The following is a 26583-nucleotide window of genomic DNA, read 5'->3' on the forward strand; positions in this document are numbered from 1 at the left end:
ACGGGTAAAGCATTAGTTCGCCAACTGATCGATTCAAGTTGTACCTCGTGTACATTATACAGCATACAAAAATAATATGCCGCGGTAAATTGTATATCATTTACAAGCACCGGCACGATTACGCTTGACCAGACGTGAAGTAGTAAAAGAACCCGTCACATTGTTTGGTTGGGACTGTCTGTCCTAAGACGCTAGAACGCGGTATAGGTATGGAACAGCCACATTTGTTGCTCGCACCGAATACTAGGTACGTAATACCGGGGGTTAACACGTTGATGCGAGCAAAATTGAGAATCAGCTATTTGTTTAATTACTAATTATATTCATAATGTTACTTTATTTAAGCTAATCTATGTCGGGTCGCCTAATACAAATTTCTACTAGGACATTCATTCTGATTCTCGGTATGACTCGAAATGACACACATATTTATAATAATAACAGATCATTTCTCGTTACTGTCTGGGTGGACAACAAAGCAAGCGGGTTCAAGTACGACAGTATGAGACAGACCACAAGCGTCACCTTACACAGCCGAACGTATGGACACCTAAAATACGCACCAGGATCTCATGGATCAGATGAAAACTATACTGACGTCACGACCGGCAATTATTCCTATGACCCCCCTACACGAAATTGAATCAACCGCGAAACGACGAGTCAACCAGTTTGACGGGCTATTGCTCCCAGGTCATGAAATTGGACCACGGAACAACGGGTCAGGGCAGGCAACTATTATCACCGTCGTGTACGACCGAGGTCAGCTATGGATCGTGGAAAAATACAGTAAATTTACAATGTATTATAATCAGGAGGCGAGTGGAAAAGTACAAGTAGAATGACTCCAGTCTCAAGTCTGAGTACAAAGGTCAATCCAGATTCTTTGTTCGTTTTCTCTCTAGCATTAATCTCCCCCTTTTTTTGATTGCAGCACACAAGGTCATAAAAGTATTGCTGCTAAATTGAGAATAAGCTAATTCTTTCAATACTTATCATATTGATAATTCTTGTTTGTTTAAGTAAATAGGGTGCATGCGGGCAAATCTCACATTACTATAACTACTCGTAAGAATACATGGCACATCACCAACGACGCCTATACCTGAAAATACGACTCACCAACACGAGTATTTCTATACGATTCACCGCCGCAGCCTATACCCGGAAGTACGACTCACCAACACCAGTTTTCAAGGCACATCATCGCCACAGCCTATACCCGAAAGGGTGCCATCATCACCGCATCCATAAGTACACATGGCACCTCACCACCACAAGGGGGGTCTAAAAGAGTACCATCACCACCCCCGGTTTTCAGGCACCTCACCACCCCGCCCATAAGAGCCAATTACGAATCACGACCGATCTACTATACTACTCATGTCAAACGATTATTATTATGATATGAGACATGAGGTTTTAGCAGTTGTGGTGCGAAACTGCCTCATGCTTTCTCAAATTAATAAATAAAATAAAAATTACGTTATCAACCATTTTAAAAAATTAGAGGTTTCGCGGACCCCCTGAAATTGCTTCGCGGACTCCTAGGGGTCCGCGGACCCCCGGTTGAGAACCACTGTACTAGATGATTGTCGCATAGCCGTGAAGTATTCCTGATATACTGTTCCACCATTGAGTTCTTGATAGAGCCATGTATTTTCACGTCATTTGTGTTGAGTATATGTCAGTTCGACGTCAAGGATGCGTGCGTGTTCCCTACTAATGTAGATGAAAAGGTTTAATTTTGCGAGGCAGTAACCACAATGGAACTGTTTAAATTCATCATGGTTCTTCGGTACGCATATCGGAATCTTCGGATAGCGCTGAGAATGTGCTGTTTTGAGATGATTCTAGGGCAGGGGTTTTGAGCCAGTGGGTAACGTGCGAAGTATAGGTAGGCCACAGAGCTACATATTTGCAGAATTGTCGAGTTGTTAACAGTTCAGTTTTACTTGCTTTATTATTCCCACAAAACATATATTATTATTTTTCAAGCATACGTACTAATCAATTTTCGACTTAGTCTGATATAAATGAGCCATAATTATGTTTGAATGTACAAGTTAAAAATGGAAGCGGGATGGATATTCCAGGAAAACGCACTTTGCACGTGTAGGCCTATTTTGTGCCGGGTTGATATTATTTGTCTTGGCTGTCTAATCGCAAATCCGAAATCGAATAAGTGGATCTCATGCGGGAAAGAGGACCTTTTGGCGTTCTCGCATTTAAATTTTTAAGAGAAAAGATCACAAATCGCCCTTAAAGAGAACATATGGTTACCCTATGCAACAAGGATATGAAGTATTTTTGTATTTCTCCTAATTGATCATATTATCTGATTATTTCGTGGTTAGTAAAAACAAACCACGATCAAACAAGAATCTCTTCCTGCATCAGGCTTCTCAGCTTGAATGGCAATGCATCGATGGATCGTACCACCACTCTATGCTGACACCGATTTGAGCATTGTTATGTTATTTTTAAATTTATCATTGTTCTGGACCAATTAAATTTCGAATACAATTTAACTCATGTCATTTCTTGTCTCGACTTGTTTACATCATGATGTGTTACAGTCTAGTCTGTGGAGTCGGAGTTGGAGTCTTGGAGTCGGAGTCGGAGTTTCGATCAATTGTCTCTTGTTTGATTCGAAGTCGAAGTTACAGGAGATCTGTAGCACTCCTTGGAGTCGGAGTCAGCACATACTGGCCAGAGTCAGAGTCGGTGTCAGCACATACTGGCCAGAGTCAGAGTCGGAGTTTGTTAAAATGCTGCAACTCCGACTCCATGTACTCTACTTTAAAATCGAACCAAATGTTGCGGAAAAGTGCCTTTGCAGTTACAAAATTTATCAGGTTTTTACGTTTTTGAATCACCACAAACCTATCTGTCAGTTTAGTTTACGTTTTTTCTGCGAATCAAACATCAAAATGTAGCAGAGGTGTAATTTTACGAGGTAGTATATAGGAATGTCGGAGTTGGAGTTGGAGTCGGAGTTGGAGTTCTGTGAAGAAAATATTAGGAGTCAAAGCTGGAGTTGGTAAATTTAAAATTTCCGGAGTCGGAGTCTGTATGTTCAAAACGTCTGGAATCGGAGTCTGAGTTGGAGTCAGAGTCGGTGGTCAAACGATCCGACTTCACAGCCATTGTGACACCCTACAGCGCCGTGGAGGACATTCAAGACCTTCAAGAATTCGTAACGTTGTCAACACTGCGTCACTGACCTTCATTCACTTTGATTGATTCAATTCCGCTGATGACACAAGACAAAAGGAAGAGAGCGCTCACAGCATACATTCCCAACAATGACATAAGCAATTGGTGAATAAGTGTTTAGAAGTAAGATATATAATAATGCTGTTATCGAAAATATCAACGTAGCGGACATGATATTTGCGTAGTTCGAAGTGAATTCGTTGCACATCAAAGGCATTATCGTATAATATCGGTAATACCCACTGTATCAAGATCACGCTATAATATAATTCGATTTTGCACCATCTTGTAAATTTGAGAGCTTATCTGGATTATTAGCAAATATATTGAGTTGCTGGAACCAGGCTTGGGCGCAAACTATACCCAGTAAGACGTCACGGCTACTGCTTCAGTAATTATACTCGGACCACCTCACTCTCAAAGAGGATATGTTGGTCTACAAAACTCCCTCCTGTTGGATTGTAGCAATGACCACTGTATAGGCCTACTTAACCAATGTAAAGTGCAGTAGTCTTATCAATGGTTTTCAGGTATATTGCCCGCTTCCCCTATGCATGGGCCTATATACTATAGTATAGGTAAGCTTATCAAGCATATATTGATGTTGTTTGAAGATCATGCTGCAACATGCATCAATCGCAATATTATTGGTTTTGTTACATACAGCAACTAATGCTAACCAGTCGCGCCTGGTCGCGGCCTCACAACAACCGCTCTCTTGGCTGTGAAGTTATGAACGTGGTCCTACGCGCCGAAAAAGACACAGTACAGCTACAGAACGCAAGTCATATTTCCCATATATATATAGATTTTTAACAGGCGCAGTTTCTTTGAACAAGTGATAAACTCCGTATCAATATTGGCAAACACGGTATTTGCTCACTACTGGAGCGTTTTAGGTATGTCTCCCTGACCGATGCAGGTGAGGCCAACACAGAAACACCATAGAACAGGCAAATTCCAAAAACCAAGACTAAAATCGTAATTCTTATTCAGAGCACGGAGCCTTTTTCCAAACTGCTCGCAATTAAATTGTTCGAAATAATTCAACATTGAATCGTCGTTGCTGTGCTTCAAGGCAACTCAAGTCCAATGGTGGGGACGCGATACCTTTTTAACGATAAATACGAGTATTGTAGTGCGTTCAGGTACCATGTACTGCAGCAACCTACGTCGCAGCCAAATGTAAATTACGAAGTAGTTGTACTAGGGGGAGCATGGACCGGGGCTGAATTGGATATCCAGCCAGATTTTTTTTATTTTTCTGATGCGGCCGGAGTTGGATCGGAGCCGGATCGGTACCTTTTACTAAGAATATAACAGCCTTATACCCTCTTCATCCCTCGAATCAATAGCGAAAGTGTCACGTTTCATGGAAATAAACCATATACTAAGTCTAAGTTGTCATAATTACTTCAGATAAGGGCTGGGTTTGATCTTTGAGTTTTCAATATCCTGTTTGCATTGCTTTAATCAATATTCAATGACATACTGTGAGTAGATAATTAGTATCGTAGTTTTTCGGACCGGATCACGGTCATTTCTAGGAGTCGGACCGGAGTCGGACCATGTTTGCTGAATACACAAAATGCACTCATAACGAGGTTTCGGTCATAAATAAGTTGGACATGATATATCAGGTGGATGAAAAATATTATGATCGTCGTAGGATAATCGTCATCGTGTAGTCGATCGCTTAACTATGAATCAAATAACTAGATTCTGTGATGTAAGGGCACTTTCGATGAGTAAAGCAATAATAATTGCCGAGAAATGTCCGTGTTGCACTATCGTAAATGACCATTGCACACGTTGTTGTAGTCGAAACACAAAAGATAATGAAAGATGCCTTCAATTGTAAATCAAATAGCCGGCGTCTTGAATTCTGCACTGATAGTTTTTTTTTCAGCCAATATTTGATACCACTCAAGTTGAAACATGTATGAAGTCCCACGCTGAACAGTAAACTTCCAAACTGTATTTTTTTTGCTCGTTAAGTGTCGAGAGGCATTTCAATCAACTATTTATAGCATATACAATACGATTTCATAGCTACTTTCACTCTACTTATATAGAGCAGACAACACGTCTATCATAGCCAAATCTACTGCTGAAATACGAAACAATTATCCCAATCTACATAATATTTACCACGCGAACTCAACGATAAGAAAAAACGCCGAAGTGAGTAGATTGTTAAGCAATCTGTTGTTTTTGTGCGTAACTAATCACATGACCAAAGTCCTGCAGTCCTAATGGAGCAATCGTCAAGTATCTATTTAAGAAAAATCGATGACCATAATGGGTATATAACAGACGTTTTGTGTACCCGAAGGTATGTATTAGCCTTCAATATGAATGGCTCATTACTATCATACTGTCGTAGTTCTGCAGTACCCACACCCACAACCAGAGGTGGTCAGTAACGAAGTACTTCTACATTTTTGAACTACTCAAGTAGTTATCCTCTACTTCTGGTACTTTACTAAGGTAGATCTTTTTTTCGCTACTTCTACTGCGTAATATTTTGTGAACCACTTACTTACTTTTCGCTATTTTCAGTTTGTCAAGTAGAAGTAGTTTAATCCCCCAATAAGAAAGATAGCCCAAAGAATTTCGGGGCTGTTTCACGTAGTACCAACATTTGATTTTCATAAAAGTCATGTGATACCCAGAAATTTCGCTGTGCTTCGCGCACAGTAGATTTGGAGTGAGAAATATGTTTTAATGAAAGTATCGCTGAATATAATTTAGATACCGGGTTGCGTGGTTCCGTTCACACCGCATTGTCGCCTATATCAAAAATGTAATCACAGTAAGTATACCCCCTAACGTTTGAAACTACCGTTTCGAAGTCTAGCAATTACCTATTATATCTAGCAGCCCCTGATGTGTCCTAATCTGTAAGAGTGGAATTTGACTTTTTTTTAACGTTAGACCTGTTTTAGCAGACCGCCGTTGAAACTTTCCGGACAAAAGACATGAAATCTATTTTCCGCTTTTTAGAAGTAGTATTTGTATTTTTCTTTCAATTGCGAGTATTATACGTTAAGCTCTAAATATAGTTTCAGTTTCTTTGGTCTGGAGAACATACATGTTGGAGTATAAAAGCAAGTGTAGTAACGCCTTATATTTTCCGAAAATAAAGCTATACACTATAAGGCATTTTTGCGATCTGCCATATTTTTAGGTAACGTATACTAATCGCGCAAAGTGTCAAAGCCGTATCCGACACAACTTCTCCGTATTGCTCTTCGACTGAACTAGAGGTCTTACAATATGGGGGAGCGCGCCATGCCGTGATATTCTCTAACACGGGGTGTTCGAGTAAACAAAGGATTAGCATCGCATTTCCATATCAATACTCTCATTTACATCCCATGACGTGGACGACTCCTTATTCGGTCAAAAATTGACACCCCCCGGGATGCATCAATAGAAATCAAGCTCTCTACACCTTCCGCATAGCTCGATGTGCAGCTTTTGACAGTCCATGGGAACGAATAACGATCGTTTTCACAACTACTTACCTGAGTAGATTTAAAGTCAATCAAATCTACTTCTAATTCAAATAGTTTTAGGTTGCTTGTGTAAGAAGTATTTCTACTCGTACTTGAACAGATTTTTTTTGTCGCTTCATTTACTTCTACTTGAGTAGCTTTTTTGACTACTTTGACCACCTCTGCCCACAACCCACCCCTTGGCTACGAGCAGCACCTTCTAAACCCAAACCACGAATTTAAATATGTCTTGATCAGCATTTTGAATGTCACGTCCAAATAGCGACCTAAATTCTGAGTTGAATAATGAATGAATAAACTGTGAAAATAGTGAATGAACATATTTAGTGCTGTTTATGTGACAAAATCGTTATGTAATTTGTGTTTGGTGCTCCTCATGAACATTGCATTTCATGAAGTTATTCTTGGCTTCAAAAAAGTGTGAAAAACACTGTTTCTGTATCATGAACTTTCTCAAAAGCATACCACGATTAGCGCCCAATAAACCGACCCAAAGATAATTGTTATACTGCAAGAAAGTCAATGCAAATTATGAATTTTGGAGACTGAGTTTTGATTTCAGATAGCGATTACTCAGAGCTTATTGGCGGAAATCAAGCCTCAATTTTTTTCAAGTAATCTCACAGTGGAATGGGGAAAAAAGCTTTTTAATAACTCTAATGAACAAAAGCTTTTTGCTTTAACGCTATGAAGAGACGCAGCAAGGCGTGAAAGAGTCAAAATGCGGCTTCGAGCCGTGGGTTGCAGGCACCTGTCCGAGATTAATGAACAATGTCAGTGAGCTGCAAGTGGTTCATTAAGTAGGGTTTCCATACGTCCCCATTTTGGAGGATTCGTCCTCCTTTTTCAGCAAATCGAATATGCCCCCCGAGGACGCCCAACTGTCCTCCTTTTTCGCAATTCGCCCTCTTTTATAGCTTTGAAATCTAGTCCATTTGACAGGCGCAATTAAAAATAAACGCCATAACTTTGGCGAAATCTGGAATGTGTAGGTTCGAGCGGGCCTTACGGGGTCGGACTAAAAAACTAACTTTTCTTCTTTTTCAGTCAGCACAACAGTATTATTATAAAGCGGCCTTCTCGTGAGTCGAGTTGTAAAAATGACATTTTTTATTGCAACTCCCAAAGACCCATACATGTCTATCATATGTTAGGCTACGTCACAAATAATTTCATGATGTCATGGTAGCAATAAATCGAAGTCACTGCATGGTTGTTTGTTGTTTATTGTATTCGTAGTGATTTTCGACTATACAATGGTCATTTACGCCAGGCCGATACTCTTTATAGTAATTCTGCAGTCTGCCGACTTGTAGCACGGCCTACTTCTAGACAAAAAAACGCTTACACGGTTTAGATGATGAGGAGGAGCAGGAGCCCAGATGGATTCGTCACGTGAGGCATATTTCTTCTTTAAAAAACTCTTAGCTAATGCTCATTACCTAATTTGAGCATGCGAAAGTTGGACTACATGCTTGGTTTGCGAACTGCGTCATTTTAATTGTATTTCAGTAAGAGCCATATGATATTGTTTGCTCGAAGCTTGAGACGAATATCATTAAGATTTCCAACATTTAGAGAACAGTAAACGTGTGAATCTAATATTCAAACACCTTGTACAATTAATGCGTCTTTTGGTGTTGCGTGATATTACTGATGGCTTTTTAGCGTGGTTCATAATTGGCGAGATTAAACTTCATACTAGCGTCGACTGCAACTTATATTTGAGGATTTGAATAGAGCAGAGGTCTCAAACTCAAATGCGCTTGCGGGCCATTTTTCCAGTTTTGACGACGCCGCGGACCGCAGCATTTATAGGGGTATTATATGTCTTTCAAGTAGGCCTTATTTCGCGGGAATGAATTTTCCTATTGAAAGTGAGCCGATCCAGCAGACTGACAGTAACACACACATAGTTTGTATCAATTTGGCCTGGCACGAAAAGAATCATCACATTTATAACTACTTGAATAGAATTGTTGTTGTACTTGATATATATATTAACTATAAGATATAGGCACCATATGAGCGGACAAAGGTATGATGCCATCATAAAAGCTATCAGGTTACAATTTTCAGCTACTATGAATATTTTGAATCCAACAGACTGATAATAGAGACTGATCTGATATCAAAACATTTTTAAGTTGAGCATTGTAATTCCAATCCAGGATTCGTGTATAGGCCTACTTCAGATAAGTAGGCTAATAATATCATGGCCAAATATTTTCAAATATAGTAGCAGAAAAAAATATAAATATAATGAATATATATCAATGAATGTGTCCAAGTGATTGAAATGTCGGAACGCCGAACGGCCAATTGCTGTTACATCGTTGGAGCGTACCACTACGGTACTCAGCACCTTAAAGTGGCCTTAATAATGTGGTTTAGCGACCAAAGATTTAACTAACAGATTGCCAATGGTTGCCATAACTATACTTGCTTAGTTAGCGAAATACCAAGCTGCGACCTTCTGATCTATTACTATTTCCCTGATATGCGATTAGTTTGTTGCGTCCATGGTTCTAACAAATTTACGGCATTCCGAGTCACTTCAAGTCCACTCGAGTCATTTTCATCTTGCCATCGAGTTAGCCCGAGTCTGAGTAATTCTAAGAAAGGTCGCGTCCAAGTCCAACTCACAAATTTCAGTCTAGAATCGTCTAAGGGTCCGGTTTTGTCATCATGAATTGGAAATTAGCGAAATAGTGAATGTTCCACTGCATGGTAGCGTTTGCAATTGACGTGATAGTGAAGTTTGATGAATAGTTTAAGTCTTTCGGAGCAATTTAAGAGGGAATTTTCACTTTATAACCCGAAAAGATATATGTGACACTTATATTTTGTAAAATTGATAAAAATCTAAAATGTCGTCGCGGGCCGCACAAAATGCTCTGGCGGGCCGCGTGTTTGAGACCTCTGGAATAGAGGGTCCGAGCCCCTAACCCTGGATATACGACTTTCTTGACCTCTCAAAGTCATAGCCTATTTATGCTGCCTCGTGAATAATTATTCTGGCCGTTGAACATTTTCTCTTGAAAATTTACAATTATTACAATGTTAATAAATTAAGTACAATAAAAATGTCAAAGAGCCTTATGTTACACCCAACAGAGCCATGACTCGCGAGCCATAGGTTCCCGACCCGTGCTCTAATCACATGGTTTGCAGTCAATGTAATTGGTGACGTAGCAATAATGTGATCCCAGTAGATCTCGGCTTGATGCACAATCGTTGAATGACTGGTTGCTCTCACAGGTCACACCAGCGTAGCACGAACAGGCGCAGGCCGTGTTATTTTTGGCATGTGTGAAAAAATAACAAAAATAGCTTATTTTTGGCATTTTTCAGATTTTATTTTTGGCAATTTTGGCATCGCAATGAATTCATATTTATAGACTGAAATTAACCATGTAAAACGCTTAAGTTTGGTCTTTCTCATGAAGCGGAAGTCACAAAACATGCAGCTGTGTCACCAAACAGCAACATTTAAATTGAATTGAAAACGATCTTGCAGACCAAATTTACCCGATACAAAACCGAGTGCTACTGCAATAGCCGATTCACTATGTGTGCAAAATCACCGGCATTCACACTGGTCACAATACTTACGATAACAATTCAAAAGGGTTTCTGACACGTTTGGATCGCAGTCTTCACTACCCAACCAATTGCTAGAAATCATGAGTGACTTTATTAATAATCAATATTTATGATAGGGAAAATTATCCACCCGGCAATGAAAAAGTAGGAAAGAACTGAATGTATATATGTACATTGTACGGTACATATGTACGGTACGTATATATCTGGTGGCATTTTGCACCATGTCTGTGCATTGATGAAACTATGTCCCTATTGGAAAACGTGACACAATCAATTAGTTATTGAACTATGAACATGCAGACAGTTTTCAATTGCAAGTTAAAGGGGAATGGGATTTGGTATAATGTACATTGAGTTAAATGCAGCCTGGGTCGCGCAGGCGGCTACATGATGCAAAAAAATGCATGAGCATTGACAACAGGAAAATACTTGGTAATCGCGCTCAATTTTAAAATTATGGTCCGCTATCACAGATTCCGAAATATGCTGATTACTATTTTGGCGTGCAGAGATCATCTGCTTCCTAATTGCTGGATATCGTCTATTTCCTAATAGCTGGATTAATCAGTACACAGATTGGCCGTATATCCACATTTAATCACTGGACTGTTTGGCATTTTCCTTTGCCTTTCATGGACCCCTTACATAGTAGTCTGCGGATTCCCGAATCATTCACGGACCCTAATTTAAGAATTCTGCTTTACACACTTCTTTTGTCGCTTCATACAAACTCCTGCCAATTCCTGTTGACGATTTTATCAAAATCTTTCATAAAAATCTATATTTTCAAAAAGCCTTATTTTTGGCATTTTAAAATTTTTATTTTTGGCAGTTTTGGCATTTGGCTCTCCAAATTCTAAAAATAACACGGCCTGGGTGTAAGGTAGGGCAATTTAGTCGACGGCCATTACCTGATTTGATATTGACTCGAAATTTTCGTTTCTAGTCACGAGTGAAATCCACATGTCTGAAAGGCCAAGTCAAGTCAAGAAGTGTTTGCAAAATTACTTGATTGAAGTCAAGTTACGTCAAATAGTGATGACCCGAGTCGTCCAAACACTGAGAATCGGTGGCTGAAACAAGCGACATTTGTTATTGGCATTTGGCAACCGTAATAACATAACGTTCTCAAAAATTAATGAGAATTTTGGCGATACACGCATTTTCGTAGTCATCGGTTCAATGTCGTATTCTGTTACCACCATGATGCAGCCAGTGATAAGGAGTTGAAATTTATGCAATTTTGAATTTAAAGATACTCTCTCTCGCTCCCCCCTCTCCCTGTAAATCCGACCTCGGAAGCTATAAGCTCTCCGACTCCCAACATTTTCTTCACTATACTTCGACTCCGACATTTCTGTGAATCTACTAGCAAAATTATACGCTTATTTTATATTTTGTTATTATTATACCCAATTGATTCAAATCATTTTTTCTTTTAAAATATAAAATTGTACCAACAGATAGAAATAAAGTCGAGATGGGTGAAAAACTTGATCACTTTTGCAAATGTAACGGTATTTTGACATCTGCGTGAATTTGGTTCGACTTTAAGTAATTGGAATCGCAGTATGAGTCAGAACAATTTAACAAACTCCGAATTCTACTCTAATCAGTATGTTTCCTCCAGCAATATCCCCGACTCCAACTACAAAGGGTGCTAAAGAGCTTTTCCGACTCCAACGCAATTAAAAGAAAGCTTAACGAAAATCCGACTCCACACCCCTTATGTGTCTTTGGCGGGTTTAAATATATGAGCCTGTGATCATACGCTTATCCCTGTTTCGTATCTGAAATCGGTCTAAGCAGTGGTCTACAAAGACAGCGCCAACCACCCCTTAACATCATTCTCGTGCTGAATTATTTACAACAATAATCAGAGACCATACTGATATCAGTGGCTATATTTCTATATTTCTAAATTACTTTCGAATCAATGGTTTATTTTATCGCTTGACCGTTACAAAATACAATGCATCAGCAATTAAACTCCATGTTAATAACATTTTCATATGAAGCTCCCTGCACAAACTAAATATAATATTTCAATCTGAATTAGCGCTCCCATGGAACTTTTGATTCACATAGCGCTCCTTCGATCCTATGGGACGCCCACTCATCCGCATATCCTTGGGCATTGATATTGGTATTGTCGCACACGACGTTAAATCCGATATACGGTCTCGGTGACTCGTACGGTGCTCTTGAGTGCCATCTGGTGTACGGCGCCCATTCTCCATTTGAAAGTTTAACTCTTCTAGTCTAAAAGCAATGCACCCGTTGTTGTTATTTTGGTATTCATGGTGCTTTGGTCACATTGCTCAATTTTAGTGTTGGGAACACGTCATTACCTTCGAGTCACTAGTCAGATCGACTCATTGCACATTTCGGATTCAGTCAAGTCCAGTCAATCGATTTTTGATGGTGTCTACAGTTTGTCACTGGATTATGGAGGATACTCAAGTTAGGTCAAGTCAAGTGAATTTTCCGAAGTACGAGGCATGATAAAAAAAATTAAACCCGCCGAATATTGTGAATCGAGTAACGAATATAGAGTCAATTATGATTGCAAAATGGCGTTGTAGGCCTATCGCTCGCACATATATAGAACTACTGAACTACGTTGATAACTGTTCATAATTCAAGACTATACAGCAGAGTTGGATCAATTGTAATTTGTAATTGTAATTGAATGTAATTAATTACATTTTTCAATGTAATTGTAATGAAATTGTAATTAAAGCATTTTTATTTTGTGTAATTGTAATTGTAATTGCAATTTGACAAAAATTTTGCTCAATTACAATTTAATTACATTAAATTGCTATCAAGACCTGACAAGCACAACATAAAATAATTGACTTATATTGAATTCTCTTTAAATGTCGACAAGGGATTTGGTGGATCCATTCGCGGAAGCCCTTGACTGCGGGCGAAGTTTTTTTTTATTTTTACTGCTATGCTGGCCTCGGCTGCCATTGTATACAATTTTTAGATTACTAACCAACGGATGGATTCGCAACACGTGACTCACGATTGAATACGCCGAGAAGCGAACTGCTGAGCCGGCTAAAAGCAGCAGAATCGATAGTCCCATAGCTGGCGATCCAAGCGTCGAAATTTGATATGTATGGTCGAAAGCTAGTGTCGCATTGATTCCGCAAGTAAAGTATATTTCCAGGCAATGGTACCATCCCAAAATAGTCGTGAAAGTCTGGGAATCGGCATTGTTCTGAACAATCGCTGGGCGTAATTGGTAATTGTTGTGGTCATGCTGCTGCAGCGCTCTCACTTATCAGAACAGTCGGCCTTAAATGGCTATTTTGGAGCAGTTACATTGCCCTGCCCTGACGAGATTTTATTTTGTATTTTCGGAATTAGTACATCAATAGCTTACGATAAAGACCAGATGCATCAAATTTGGACGCTTGGATTGCGAGCTCTAGGACTACAAAGTTTGCTGCTTTTAACCGGCTCTGCAGTACGTTTGTCGGTGCATTCATCCGTTAACTCACATCTTGCGCATCTAGCCGTGGGTTGGCAATCTACAATACGATTTCAGATCACGATGCTGCATAGTTACTTCGTCTGGCTAACTAACCAGACCACTGGATATTATATAACGTTTTATCTGACAAAGCACGGTTTTGTTTTTACTCCTCATCCCAATTCCTACATCCCTCGATAAAAATAATATTATTTCTTTAATTATATACTATATACGCAAATCCAACTCGTGCATATATTATAATACTTTTTCAACGACATACTGCACCCTATCCTTAATCCTAACCCATAGGAAATTAGGTAAATAACATCTAACATTTCCAATTACGTGAGCCATAATTACCGAGCATACAAAACACGCTTATATTACGTCACAATGACATCTTACATAGCATACTATGTACGCACATAACCGCATTTATTACTACACAATCGGAGCTAGACTTGAATTGTTGTTAAATACGACGCTACGGTTGTCAAGGAGCACGGTTGAATTTATGATTATTCAATTACATGTTCAACAGCAGCAATTGTAATTGTAATTGTAATGTGATTGAAGCATGCAAGGAGTAATTGTAATTGTAATTGTAATTTGATATTTTTAGCGTGGAGTAATTGTAATTGTAATGTAATTGAAAATGCATGAAAGTAATTGTTATTGTAATTGTAATTGAACTGAAATAATGTAATTGATCCAACTCTGCTATACAGCAGTGGTTTTCAACGTTTACTAACCCGGGGATCACTTATGCTAATCTGTAAGCCTTTGGAAAAGCCATTTTGTTTGGACCATAAAAACAAAATCCCCAATACGCCCTAGGTTACACATCTTTAACTACACATCTAATATATTACCATCGATCAATGGTCGGCAACCTTTTTAAGAAGCCACCCCAAAAATATAATCAGCATTTATATGCGACCCCATTTTTACCAAGTTTTAATTAACACACGAAGATGATTTTACGAACAAAATACTCTCAATTTGCCTTGACCTTTAATTTTCACCGTGGCTGTTGTGGCACTTTTTGAAGTCGAGGCTTGATTTTGCATAATTTTAACCGTATGTCAAGCTCTAAAGTCTCAATCGATTAAGATGTTTCGTTTTTAGTAACGGCCTCTATAATCATGCCGCCGAGTCCGGTTTCAGACAGCCATGTGGTTCAAGACTGGATAAGTCGTTGAATAACAAAATTTGACATAGTTGGGCGCGCTGAGTGCATTGGCATGAAAAAGAGGTGAGACAGAGACGAGCCATGCATCAACTGTGATCATTACCACACACAGAGATTATAGAGCAGTGGTTCCCAACCTTTTTCGGTGGCAGGGCCAAATTTAGAATTTCAGAGTGCGGTCGGGGCCGCACGAATACCAGGGCAATGAAAGGAACCCAAAATAGTCACCGAAATATGAAAATTGGCATTGTTCCGATCATTCGCTAGCCGCCATTGGCCATTGTGTTGCCGCGCTCCCGTTGTTCAGAACAATCAACCTTTGCTGGCTATTTCGGAGTAGTTTTAATGCCCTGGCGAGATTTCAATTCGTATTTTTGGAATCAGTGCTACACTTGCTTTCGATAAACACCGACCTATCAAATTATTCGGAAGCTTGGGTCGCGAGCTGTAGGACTACCAATTATGCTGCTTTTTGCCGGCTAGCAGTAGTCATCTCGGCGTACTCAATCGTGGGTCACTTGTTGCACATCTATCCGTAAATTAGTTATCAATACCCAGGGCCGTAACAGCGCTTCGTCAGCCCCCCCACCCAAACGTTGCTCTTGGCCCCCGTAGGGTGATAAACCGAACTTCGAAGCCCCCCAGACTCCCCTCAGGCTAGATCAGAGGTCTCAAACTCAAATGTGCTCGCGGGCCAGTTTTCCAGTTTTGACGACGCCGCGGGCCGCAGCATTTATAGGGGTATTCTATGTCTTTCCAAGTATGCCTTATTTGGCGGGAATGAATTGTCCTATTGAAAGTGAGCCGATTCAGCAGACTATCAGTAAACATACATTGTCAAAATGTGATTTACTCTGGTATAAATTTAGGCCTGGCAAGAAAAGAATCATCGCATTTATAACTATTTGAATAGAATTGTTGCTGTACTTGATATATATTAATTATAACATATAGACACCATATGGGCGGACAAATGTATGATGCCATCATAAAAGCTATCGGGTTATAATTTTGCAGCTACTATGAATATTTTGAATTTAACAGATTGATAATAGAGACTGATTTGATATTAAAACATTTTTAGGTTGACCATTGTAATTACAATCAAGGATTCGGGTATACTTCTGATAAGTAGGCTATTAATCTCATGGTGAAATATCTTCAAATATAGGAGCAGAAACAAATATAAATATAATATAAATATATTAATGAATGTGTCCTAGTGATTGAAATATCGGAACGCCGAACAGCCCATTGTCGTTACATCGTTGGAGCGTACCACTACGGTACTCGGTACCTGTAAGTGGCCCTAATAACCTGGTTTAGCGATTAAAGATGTAACTGACAGATTGCCAATGGTTGCCATAATTACTTGCTTAGTTAGGGAAATACCAAGCAGCGAACTTCTGATCTATTACTATTCCCCTGATGCGAAATTAGTTTGTTGCGTCCATGGTTCTAACAAATTCACGGCATTCTGAATCACTCCGAGTCCAGCACTCGAGTCATTTTCATTTTGCCATCGAGTTAGGCCAAGTCTGAATAATTCTAAGAAACGTCGCGTCCAAGTCCAACTCACAAATTTCAGGTCAGCTTTTGTCATCACATAGTGAATCTTCCACTGCATGGCAGCATTTGCAATTGATGTGATAGTGAAGTTTGATGAATAGTGTCAGGCTTTCGGAGCAATTTAAGAGGGGATTTTGAATTTATAACCTGAAAAGGTAGGTGACACTAAAATATTTTCAAATTATTAAAAATCTAAAATGTTGTTGAGGGCCGCATGCGGCCCGCGGGCCGCGTGTTTGAGACCTTTGGGCTAGATGGTTGTTTACCGCTATTTATCATCTAAATTGGGTGTCCCTTTTAGGCAGCTTCTCTCGACTGATCGCGCGAGATTTTTTTATAATTCATGATTGAATCAATCAATAAAATTGGCAATTGCATATATATTGGTATCAATGTTTATCCTCTCTCTGCTCACGTAATCAGATTGACCGGTTGAGCCGAGTGAGTTGTGTTGGAAAAGGTAAGACCACTCAATAATAATTAGGCATGTTCGGGCGTATACCCGTAGGCAGGAACGAAACAGCACTTCGTCAGGGCCCCAAAAAACACGTAGGTCTTGAGCTGCCATAGAGGGATAAACCGACCCCCTGTCCCGTTGTTCGCTTCTGCCACGAAATCAGGATCACCGTTTAATGAGCCAGCGTGGAGTGCGAAAATTTTCGATAATTCAAAATAAAATAGGTCAATAAGATCGGGAATTGCATATATATTGCTATCAATTACTTGTCCTCTCTGCTCACGTAATCAAATTTACCGGTAGAGCTGCTGAGTGAGGTGTCTTGGAAACTGTAGGGCCCATAAATAATAATTAAACATATTCGGACGAGCGGACACCTTGCTACGACTTCGTTACATGACGTTATTTCGCGATCTCTAGTCTGCTTATTTTGCGACCTCCAGTCTGCTATATCAAAAAATATAGAATCGCCCAAACGTACTAAACTAAAAGATGCACACGATTTCAAATTGGTAGTTCTTCACTGGCATCTAATTCTTCCCTGCGGGATGGTAGCCTATTTGTCTCGTGAGGTTCAGATTGCAAAGACAGGAACATTCGGCGCCAGTCATATTTCGGGGCCTATGGTCAATTATAGGCTACCTATATCTATTTTGTATATACAATACATAACGAAGTTTTCGGTCAGCGTAAGGGCAGTCCTTTGCGGCCAAGGTTTTCTCGCTGCCGATCGTTCTGGCACACTTCTTGGAGTCGCATGCTACATGACCTAAAACTTCAAATGTCTTCGTGCGTCGTGGCACGGTAATGGCCAACGCCGATATGCCCACTTCTATAGATCTTGCGAATTTTATCTTGCTGGAAGAGTACCCAATAATTAAGGTATTTTGAGATTTGAAATCGCGCCCATAGCGCGAAAAAATTTTGAAAAAGTTGCATAAAATTTCATAAAACACTCTATAATTTATCCTAATTCACTGAATAATTTTGGGCCCCCTTCGAGCTCGCTCCCCCCAATTGGGGGGCTTGGGGTAAGGCAGTTACGGTCCTGTCAATACCTATATCTATACCTATAGGTACAGCTCGTTCAACAGGAAAGTTAGCGCACATTACATTGAAACAGCAGTGACGTAATCTTAGCAGTCTACTCACAACTTTCCTGCAATCCTAATTGAAAACTCCAGACTCCAAGCCAAGCAAAAGTCGATTTTTCAATATTTTTTTTTTGGGGGGGGGGGGGGCGCAAGAAGGCTAGCTGGGGGCCGAATGCGGTCCTCGGGGCTGCGGTTGGGAATCACTGTTATAGAGCATAGACATTGGTCATGGGGTTATTGCCAATTTTCAAAATCCAGATGCGTTCTTTCTTCGGTCCTCACGTGTCTTCAGCATTGAAATGTAATGATGTAGTTGGACTTAATGATGGGGCATGGAACAGAGAATAATCAACACCGATTAATAAGATGCACAGTTATCTATAGCTCCACCGAGTAGGGTCAATTGCAATGTTTGATATTTCTACTGAAATACTCTATAATTTAGGTCTATTGACGTAATAACTTTATCCCTCATTCGAGCTCGCCCCCCAATTGAGGGGTTTATGGTGCGGCAGTTACGGCCTTGAATTTTGTGAGCACATATTAATCACCGGGGTTCACATTGCTTTGATATATATCCACTTATAGTCACCTATCTATACAAATAAATTCTTAGTTGGCTCTACATGAAAGAACCACAATAAGCTAGCGCAGCAGATATTATCGAACGGTGGATTTACGAACCATTGTCAAATGACCCGTAACGAATTAAAATGATGTCTTCTCGGTTGGTAACGTAAACATGAAAATGATTTTTCTTTTGAAAAAGCTCCGATTAATAATTTCACACTAAAATTACATATGCTATGGAATGACTGCTTATTTATAACACGTACGGTAAGTTTCTCAAATATGCAGCCCTAGGTAGTACTCCGACACCCAACACCTAATGTGGTGGGATGGTGTATTGGTATGATCCACAGCTGCAACACCAACGGGTTGCGGGTTCGAGTCCAACCGAGGTCGACTCCGGAATTCCCATATAAGTGTTGGAGGCTCCTCCTCGCCATCTCATCCGTGCGAGCGGTGAGACAAATGCCTATAGAAGTGGGCCGTGCTACAAGTCGTCAGCTACTGAAGTAATTGGCTTGGTGTAAATGACCATTGTAGTCCAGAAACATCATGAATGTAATCCACAAACAAACACCCGACACCTCTGCTTCGCGGATCCCTGATTATGTCTCGATGGTTACAGAACACTGATTGCGCTTGTTTTGAAGCCAGTGTTGGGATCAAGTCACTACCTTCGAGCAACGAGTCGTTTCGAGTCATTGCACATTTTGACTCGAGTCAAGTCAAGTCAATCCATTTTCAAAGGTGACTCAAGTCAAGTCAAATCACTCGATTTTTGGAGGTGACCCGAATCAAGTCAAGAGAAGTCACGAGTCAAGTCACATTTCAAGTCAAGTTGCCTTTTCGAAGTATGAGGCATGATTACGTCATTGCAATTTGCTAGCTGTCTGAAATACAAATTGAGTGGTCATTGATTCCGAACCGATGAAGGAATATAGAGTTAAATATACACGCAAGAAGACGCTGTATCGCTCACGTATACGTAGAACTGGTAAACTGCGTAGTTGCATACCCTCCGTTTAGTTACCAGCCAAAATAGAGAATAGAGAAATGAATTGATAAGATGCAAATTCCAGCCTGCGCCAATGGTTGAGAATAATGTAAACTATATTCGAATTCAATTTCAATAAAACAAGAGGTAAAAACAGAGAACAGAAATAGACATTTTGCTATTTTATTACTTTACTACTAGAGTTACGACAACGTAAGCTGTAAGCTTCGATCACACTGTTTGCGGTCAATTTACTTGTGAGAGGACAATCGAGGCTCAGTGAAACTCACGATCATTGGATGATTTGTCGATCCCATGGGTTACACCAGCGTTTTGCGACCAATCCGAATATATGTAACTTACAGTGATTTTTATCGACACCGATTACTTGATGACTTGAAATTGACTCGTCATTTTTGCTCCGCGTCATGAGTCAATCCACATTTCTGATATGCCGAGTCAATTCAGGTCAAGTCATTTCAGCAAAGTGACTGGAGTCAAGTCAAGTCAAACGAAAAAGGTGGCTCGAGTCATCCCAACACTGATGGAAGCACAGAAACGCATTTGAATAACTAATTTGAGGTCTGCTGCCAGTATCAACCAACCTTTGTATCTAGCGTCATTCCGAGCCACGCATAGTTGCCCGAATGCCCAATCGGTGTCCTTGATCGAATCAGTGCCCGTAACAGATTAAAATGTTCTTCACCGTAAACATTCGCCAATCGTCCTTTTGCCGCTTTACACACAGCTTCGGCTTCTCCGAGTGTCATTTTCGCCATTGATATTATAAGAGTAAAGCATTTGTTGTCGTATAGAACATCACACCTTCCTGTTACGAGAAAATAACTTAGTAGGTCACTGAAGCACCGATGGACCAGGAGAAGGATTACCTTCATTGCCGTGGGCAAAACTACGTTCTTCATGGATACTTCCGGTGGTTGCGTTACTAGTGGATAGGTTGAGCTCTGAAATTGAATGTAAAACTTTCCAGCTACAACTAACCAAACACACGGTACTGGACGTAGTAAAATGTAATGTCTCTTTAAAATCAAATTCTATGAATATTAGAGCTTCATTCGTTCGTTTTTATAAGATTTTATCAACTCAAACGAACACAAGATTGCGATAGAATGAAAAGACAGCAAGATGTCGACGCCACTTGGAGTAGTGTTATTGTTTTAATCGGACACACCCCTTGGCCTGAAAGATGTACGTAAGAGGCATGTACAATGTACATAGCACAGTGCACACTGAATTAAAGGTAATACAAGATAACATAAAAGGACAAGCAGTGAAAATAAAATGGCATGTGTTGGTAGACGATATCGATATGTCGGATCGTGATTCGGTAAGGTCGATCGATAACTAGTGTTTGCTCGGTAGAAAAGATTGTATTTCAACATGGAAGTGCACAACTGCACACACTCGGTGATTGTCGGTTAGCCGTGAAGTGATACTGATATACTGTTACACCATTGCGTTCTTGAGCGAGCCATGTATTTTCATGTAATTTGTGTTGAATATATGTTAGTTTGACGGCAAGGATGCACGCGTGTTCCTTACTAATGTATTTGATCTTCCCAGGAAAAAATGTTTAATTTTGCGAGGCAGTAACCACAACGGAACTGTTCAAATTGACGATTGTTCTTAGGTACGTCTATCTGAATCTTCGGATAGCGCTGAGGATGCGCTTTCTTGAGATGATGTCAGTGGTTTTGAACCGGTGGGTCACGGGCGAATTTGCAGGTGGGCGACAGGGCTGTATATTTGCAAAATTTTCGAGTTGTTGACAGTTTAATTTTACTTGCTTTATTATTCCCATAAAACATAGTTTAATATTTACCAATTATACGTACTTTCAAATTTTCGACTGACTCTGATATAAATGAGACGTAGGGGTGCCCCAATTTACAAGTCGAAATGAAAGCGTCTTTCTCTGGTGGCTTATGGTGACTACTCGCGGCTAACAGCAACGACAGTAATTGCAATTATAAATTAACTGGAAGTTCATGCTCTAGAAACCATTTTCCCAGGATCGTTATAATCGTTTGATTATATATTTTCACTTTCTCAAGACCCAATGCACAATACAACTAGGGTTGCATTTAAAACAAACGGTGTTTTAAAAGGCTTTGTTTAAAACATGTTTAAAACAGTGTTTAAAACAAAGGCCTTTTTGAAAAAAAATTGGTATTTTCTAAGTTGTAAAATTAGGCCATAATTGTGTAAATACTTTCCAAAAAGCATGTTGTATATGCCTACGGACAATTACCACCCGTTATAGTCGACGTATATCGATATGGAATGGGATGGACCCTTAAAATAGTCGATTCAACAGCAATAGTACAGATATTTCGTCAAAAGAGCCGTATTTACCCTATAGTTTCAATGGTCAATGTCAATCCAATATGATGCCACAATTGAATTTTCGTGACGTCATGACTTGAAAAAGAAATGTTTTAAATATAAGGGCCTTGTTTTAAACATCTTTGTTTTGAATTGATTTTGTTTTAAATGCAACCCTAAATACCACACACAACACACCATGCGATGTAATGAGCATATAGGAGGATGCTGAAAAGACTATGGTCTCTTAAGTATTCGCATCGGCCTAACGCCCGATGTCACATTGTTATATTTTGATCTTTATTCGGCTGTCTTGCTTTTTAGACGCTTTCACTTTCTATTTTTCACTCGCTTTCCTGTTGATATGTTACATTAAGTCTCTTATGTTTTTTTTGTAGCCGTAAAACGAGCAACAGGGGAAAAAGGAGCCGTGACAAAACTTGGGCGCTTCGGAACGTTCTACTGCCGAGAATCCAACCGGCTGGTCATGAAAAATTTTTAAACCGGAAAATGGGCCACTACTTAAAACATTAATGAAACAACTGTTCTACTGTAAACTGGACAATATCGATAAACCTATGCATTGAAAAACGACAATTTCAAGGATCCCAACACCACATCTGAAAAATAGTTAGAAAATGAAAATACTGCTGGTCCGCTTCAGTTCAATATGGATGGTTTCAATAATTAACTTTGAGTCACTGGCTGGCTTTTGAGTCTAGCGGAGTCGATCTCTAACTTGGGAAAAAATCACGCTATGGTCTCCCTGTAATTTTCGAAATTGCTCAAGGTCCCTTGAAAAATCAACACAGACAAACACAAAGCCTCACGTAGGTGCTTATGGTATCAAAGGCGGGCGTATAGCTGGTTCTTTGCGACCAGCTCGGCTATATCGTGTTCTGTTACGGACCACGCAATCCTAAATTCAGGAATTCCATTCAACGGGGATTAATTCACATTCAGCCCCATGATAGCGTGGTCTTTCACCCTCTCTCCTCATAAGGAGATCAACAAAACCTGTGATGAGCGAGTCAAGTCAATCAACACAACCTGTGGTGCGTTTTTCGTCTTATTTACTCTCTCTCTCTCTCTATATGTATATATATATATTATATTCATTATTTGAAGGGGATTGACTTGCGATCACGAAAAATTCATATGATATAGTTTTGTTTTTAATACCATCAGTTTTTCTTTGGAAACCGATGTTTCCTGGAGGTTAGAGAACTGTATTTTCTTTATCCTGCTTCAGCGATTCGTATATCTTTGAACGGACATTGATGGACGCAATTGGCCTATGATGTGAAATATGCATGTAGGCTCTCATAGATAGTGTTAGTGAAAACTTATGTACAAAGTTATATTTATGTTGTACACGCGCACGCGATGTTAAGAAAGTAGTGGAGACGCCATAGACATCTCCTGGTAGGTCTACACATGACTGTTTCGTAAAAATTATACGAACAACGTGAAAATTTTTCGCGCTTCAAACGACTAACAAGTTGCCAAGCGTGCAAAAATAGGTATACCGTATTTTGAGATCCCAAATAGAGGACAACTTTTTGTTGGCGTCAAATTTGCCGAAAAGTTACATTAACATATTTGAAGAGTTTCTTGGAGGTACAGAACTTCAATATACAATTAAGTAGATATATTCATATTGACTTTAACATATTTTGTAACGGGTTGATATATTTTAGTCTTGGCTGTCTAATGACAAATCTGAAAACGAAAAAGAGGATGGCAGACAAACAAAATCATTTGGGCGTATTCACATTTAACTTTTATTGAAAAGGACAGATCGTACTTAAAGACGACAGATGGTATCCCTATGCAACATTGTTATGGGTTATTTTTGTATTTCTCCTATTTGATCATATTATCTCAATTATTTCGTGGTCAAATGAACTACAAGAATCTCTTCCTGCACCAGGCTTCTCATCTTGAATGATAATAGTGTAATTTAGAACTGAATGCGTTGAAGAATGTTGTCATTCGTGGTGTTTTTCGACTATAACGGTAGGCTTACCATATTTCGGAAATGAAAAAAGAGGACACTTTTTCAGAAATTTCAGACATGCAAAACTGGAGAAGAATTCTCAAAAACCGGTAAATTTTTCCCACTTCATGATCTGTTGACTAAAAAAAAAAGGGTCATCACTTCCCCTCAGAGCTTTTCACTCCACATTGCCAGGTGGATGACTAAAAAAAAAAAAGGTCTTCTTTTCGCGCAGAGCTGAAATCACCACTTTTCCCTCCGAAATACCCGCCGGAGCTTCACTTCTGCGCTAATTTGCGGCATATCACTCGCAATTTCCTCTAAATCTGACCTAAATTTTCAAAAAAGAGGACAAAATCTCAAAAAAGAGGACAAAAGGGCGTCCTCCGAGGACACTTTCAAAAAAGGCAAAAAAGAGGACAAATCCTCTTAAAAGAGGACGTATGGTAAGCCTATATAACGGTCACCTGCACCAGTCCAATATTATTTATTATGATTCCGTATTTACCGTTAGTAGAACTTTTAGATGTGGAACCTAGATTAACCCCCTGCGATTGGATAGGGATCCTGGAGACAACGTCGGTCGGACTCGAACCAGCAATCTATCGGCGATGCAACCATGGATGGTACCACTACTCTATCTCGCCATCGGTTTGAGCATTGTTATGTTCCTGTTTAATTTATCATTGCCATGGACCAATTGAATTTCGAATGTAATTTAACTTATGTCATTTCTTGTCTCGATTTGTTTACATGACGTGGTGTAACTCTCTGGGCTGTGGGTGTGGAGTCGCAGTTGATTCGTGAAATCGGAGTCGGAGTTCCGATAAATTTTCTATTGTTGGAGTCGGACACGAAGTCACAGAAGATCAGTAGCACTCCTAGGAGTCGAAGTCGGAGTCGGAGATGGGGAAGCACATACTGGACGGAGTCAGAGTCGGAGTTTGTTAAAATATCCTGACTCCGACTCCATGTACTTTAAAATCGAACTAAATATTGCAATATTGCAAATATTGCATTTGCATTCACAGAAATTATAATTTCATGATATATCATGTTTTTACGTTTTCGAATCACCACAATCCTAATTTCTATATGTTAGTATAGTTTTCGTAATTTCTGCGAACCATGCATGTCTAACATTTAGCAGAGGTCTAATTTTCCGAGTAGATTAATAGGAATGTCGGAGTCGGAGTTGGAGTCAGACTCGGAGTTTTGTGAAGAAAATATTAGGAGTCGAAGCTGGAGTTGGTAAATTTAAAATTCCCATAGTCGGAGTCAGTATATTCAAACCGTCTCGAGTCGAAGTAGGTGGTCAAACGAACCGACTCCACGGCCATTATGACACCCCACACCAGCGTGGAGGACATTCAAGACCTTCGGGAATTCGCAACGTTGTCTTATCGTAACACTGCGGCACTGACCTTCATTCCCTTTGATTGATTCGATTCCGCTGATGATACAATACAAAAGGCAGGCAGCGGTAACAGTGCGCATTGCCAACAATGCCATAAGCAATAGGCCGGATAAGTGTTTAGAAGTAGATATTTAGTAGAAGATAAATATTAATGCTATTATCGAAAATAGCAACGTAGCAGACATGATATTTGCGTAGTTCAAAGCGAATTCATTGCAAATCTAAGGCATTATTGTATCAAGATCACGCTATAATATAATTCAATTTCGCAGCCTTTCGTAAAATTAAGAGCTTAACTGGATTATTAGCAAACGCAATAATGCACACATCGTTAAAATGAACAATATATATTGAAGTGCTGAAACCAGGCTTTGGACGCAAACTAGCATGTAATTGTAAGACGTCACAGATACTGCTCCAGTAATTATACTAGGACCACCTCACAGAGAGGTTCTAAAAGAGGATATGTAGGTCTACAAAACTCCCTCCACTTCGATTGTAGCAATGACCACTGTATACTATACAATGTAACCACTGTAGAGTGTAGTAGTAGTCTTATCAATGCTCTTCAGGTATATATCTCGCTGCCGCTAGACATAGGCCTATGCTATAGTATAGCTAGGCCTATCAAGCATATATTGATGTTACTCCCGCATAGATCAATCGCAATATTATTAGTTTTGTTACGAGCCTAAATCGATCAGAATTCGGCAACAACTAATGCCCCGCAGTCGTGCCTGGTCGCGGCCTTACAACAACCGTTCTCTTGGCTGTGAAGCCAGGAACGCTGTCCTATGCCCGCCGAAAAAGCTACGGTACAGCTTTACCGAACGCAAGTCATGTCTTCCCTATATATAGATTTTTAACACGTTGAAGTTTCTTTGCACAAGTGATAAACTCCATACCAATATTGCCAAACACGGTATTTGCTCACTACTGGTGCGTTTTAGATATGTCTCTCTGACCGATGGAGGTGAGACCAGCACATAAATGTCATAAAATAGACGGATTCCAAAGATCAAGACTAAAATCATAATTCAAATTTAGAGCACGGCGTCTCGACACTTTTCCACACTATTCGCAATTACACTGTTTGAATTTATTCA

The 26583-nt window shown here is 39.7% G+C and overlaps 2 protein-coding genes across 2 annotated transcripts in view; both read right to left on the bottom strand.

Moving 5' to 3' along the window:
• LOC145451734 (uncharacterized) overlaps window positions 1-3362 on the bottom strand; it is a 41192-nt gene extending 37830 nt beyond the window's left edge. The window contains exon 1 of the mRNA XM_080329978.1: window positions 3228-3362. Coding sequence (XP_080186104.1) covers window positions 3228-3315 — 88 coding nt within the window. The 5' untranslated portion in view covers window positions 3316-3362. The remainder of the gene's footprint in view (window positions 1-3227) is intronic.
• An 8903-nt stretch (window positions 3363-12265) lies between these two features.
• LOC145451732 (uncharacterized) lies at window positions 12266-25632 on the bottom strand. The gene is made up of 4 exons (XM_080329977.1): window positions 25485-25632; window positions 20606-20680; window positions 20321-20544; window positions 12266-12611 (listed from the first exon to the last, which is right to left on the bottom strand). Exons 1-4 carry the CDS (start codon window positions 25570-25572, stop codon window positions 12405-12407), a joined length of 594 nt encoding a protein of 197 aa, XP_080186103.1. The 5' UTR covers window positions 25573-25632; the 3' UTR covers window positions 12266-12404.
• Window positions 25633-26583: the final 951 nt, after the last annotated feature.

Source organism: Botryllus schlosseri, chromosome 12 (genome assembly GCF_051294905.1).
Source record: "Botryllus schlosseri isolate E-star chromosome 12, Bs_hap1, whole genome shotgun sequence".
NCBI lineage: Eukaryota > Metazoa > Chordata > Ascidiacea > Stolidobranchia > Styelidae > Botryllus > Botryllus schlosseri.

Coding starts and splice junctions, on each gene's coding strand:
- LOC145451732 (XM_080329977.1), bottom strand. CDS start 25,572: ATGGCATTGTTGGCAATGCGCACTGTTACCGCTGCCTGCCTTTTGTAT. Junction 20,545..20,605: donor TTTTGCCCACGGCAATGAAG/GTAATCCTTCTC, acceptor TTCTCGTAACAG/GAAGGTGTGATGTTCTATAC. Junction 12,612..20,320: donor GAATGACGCTAGATACAAAG/GTTGGTTGATAC, acceptor CATTGCTTTTAG/ACTAGAAGAGTTAAACTTTC.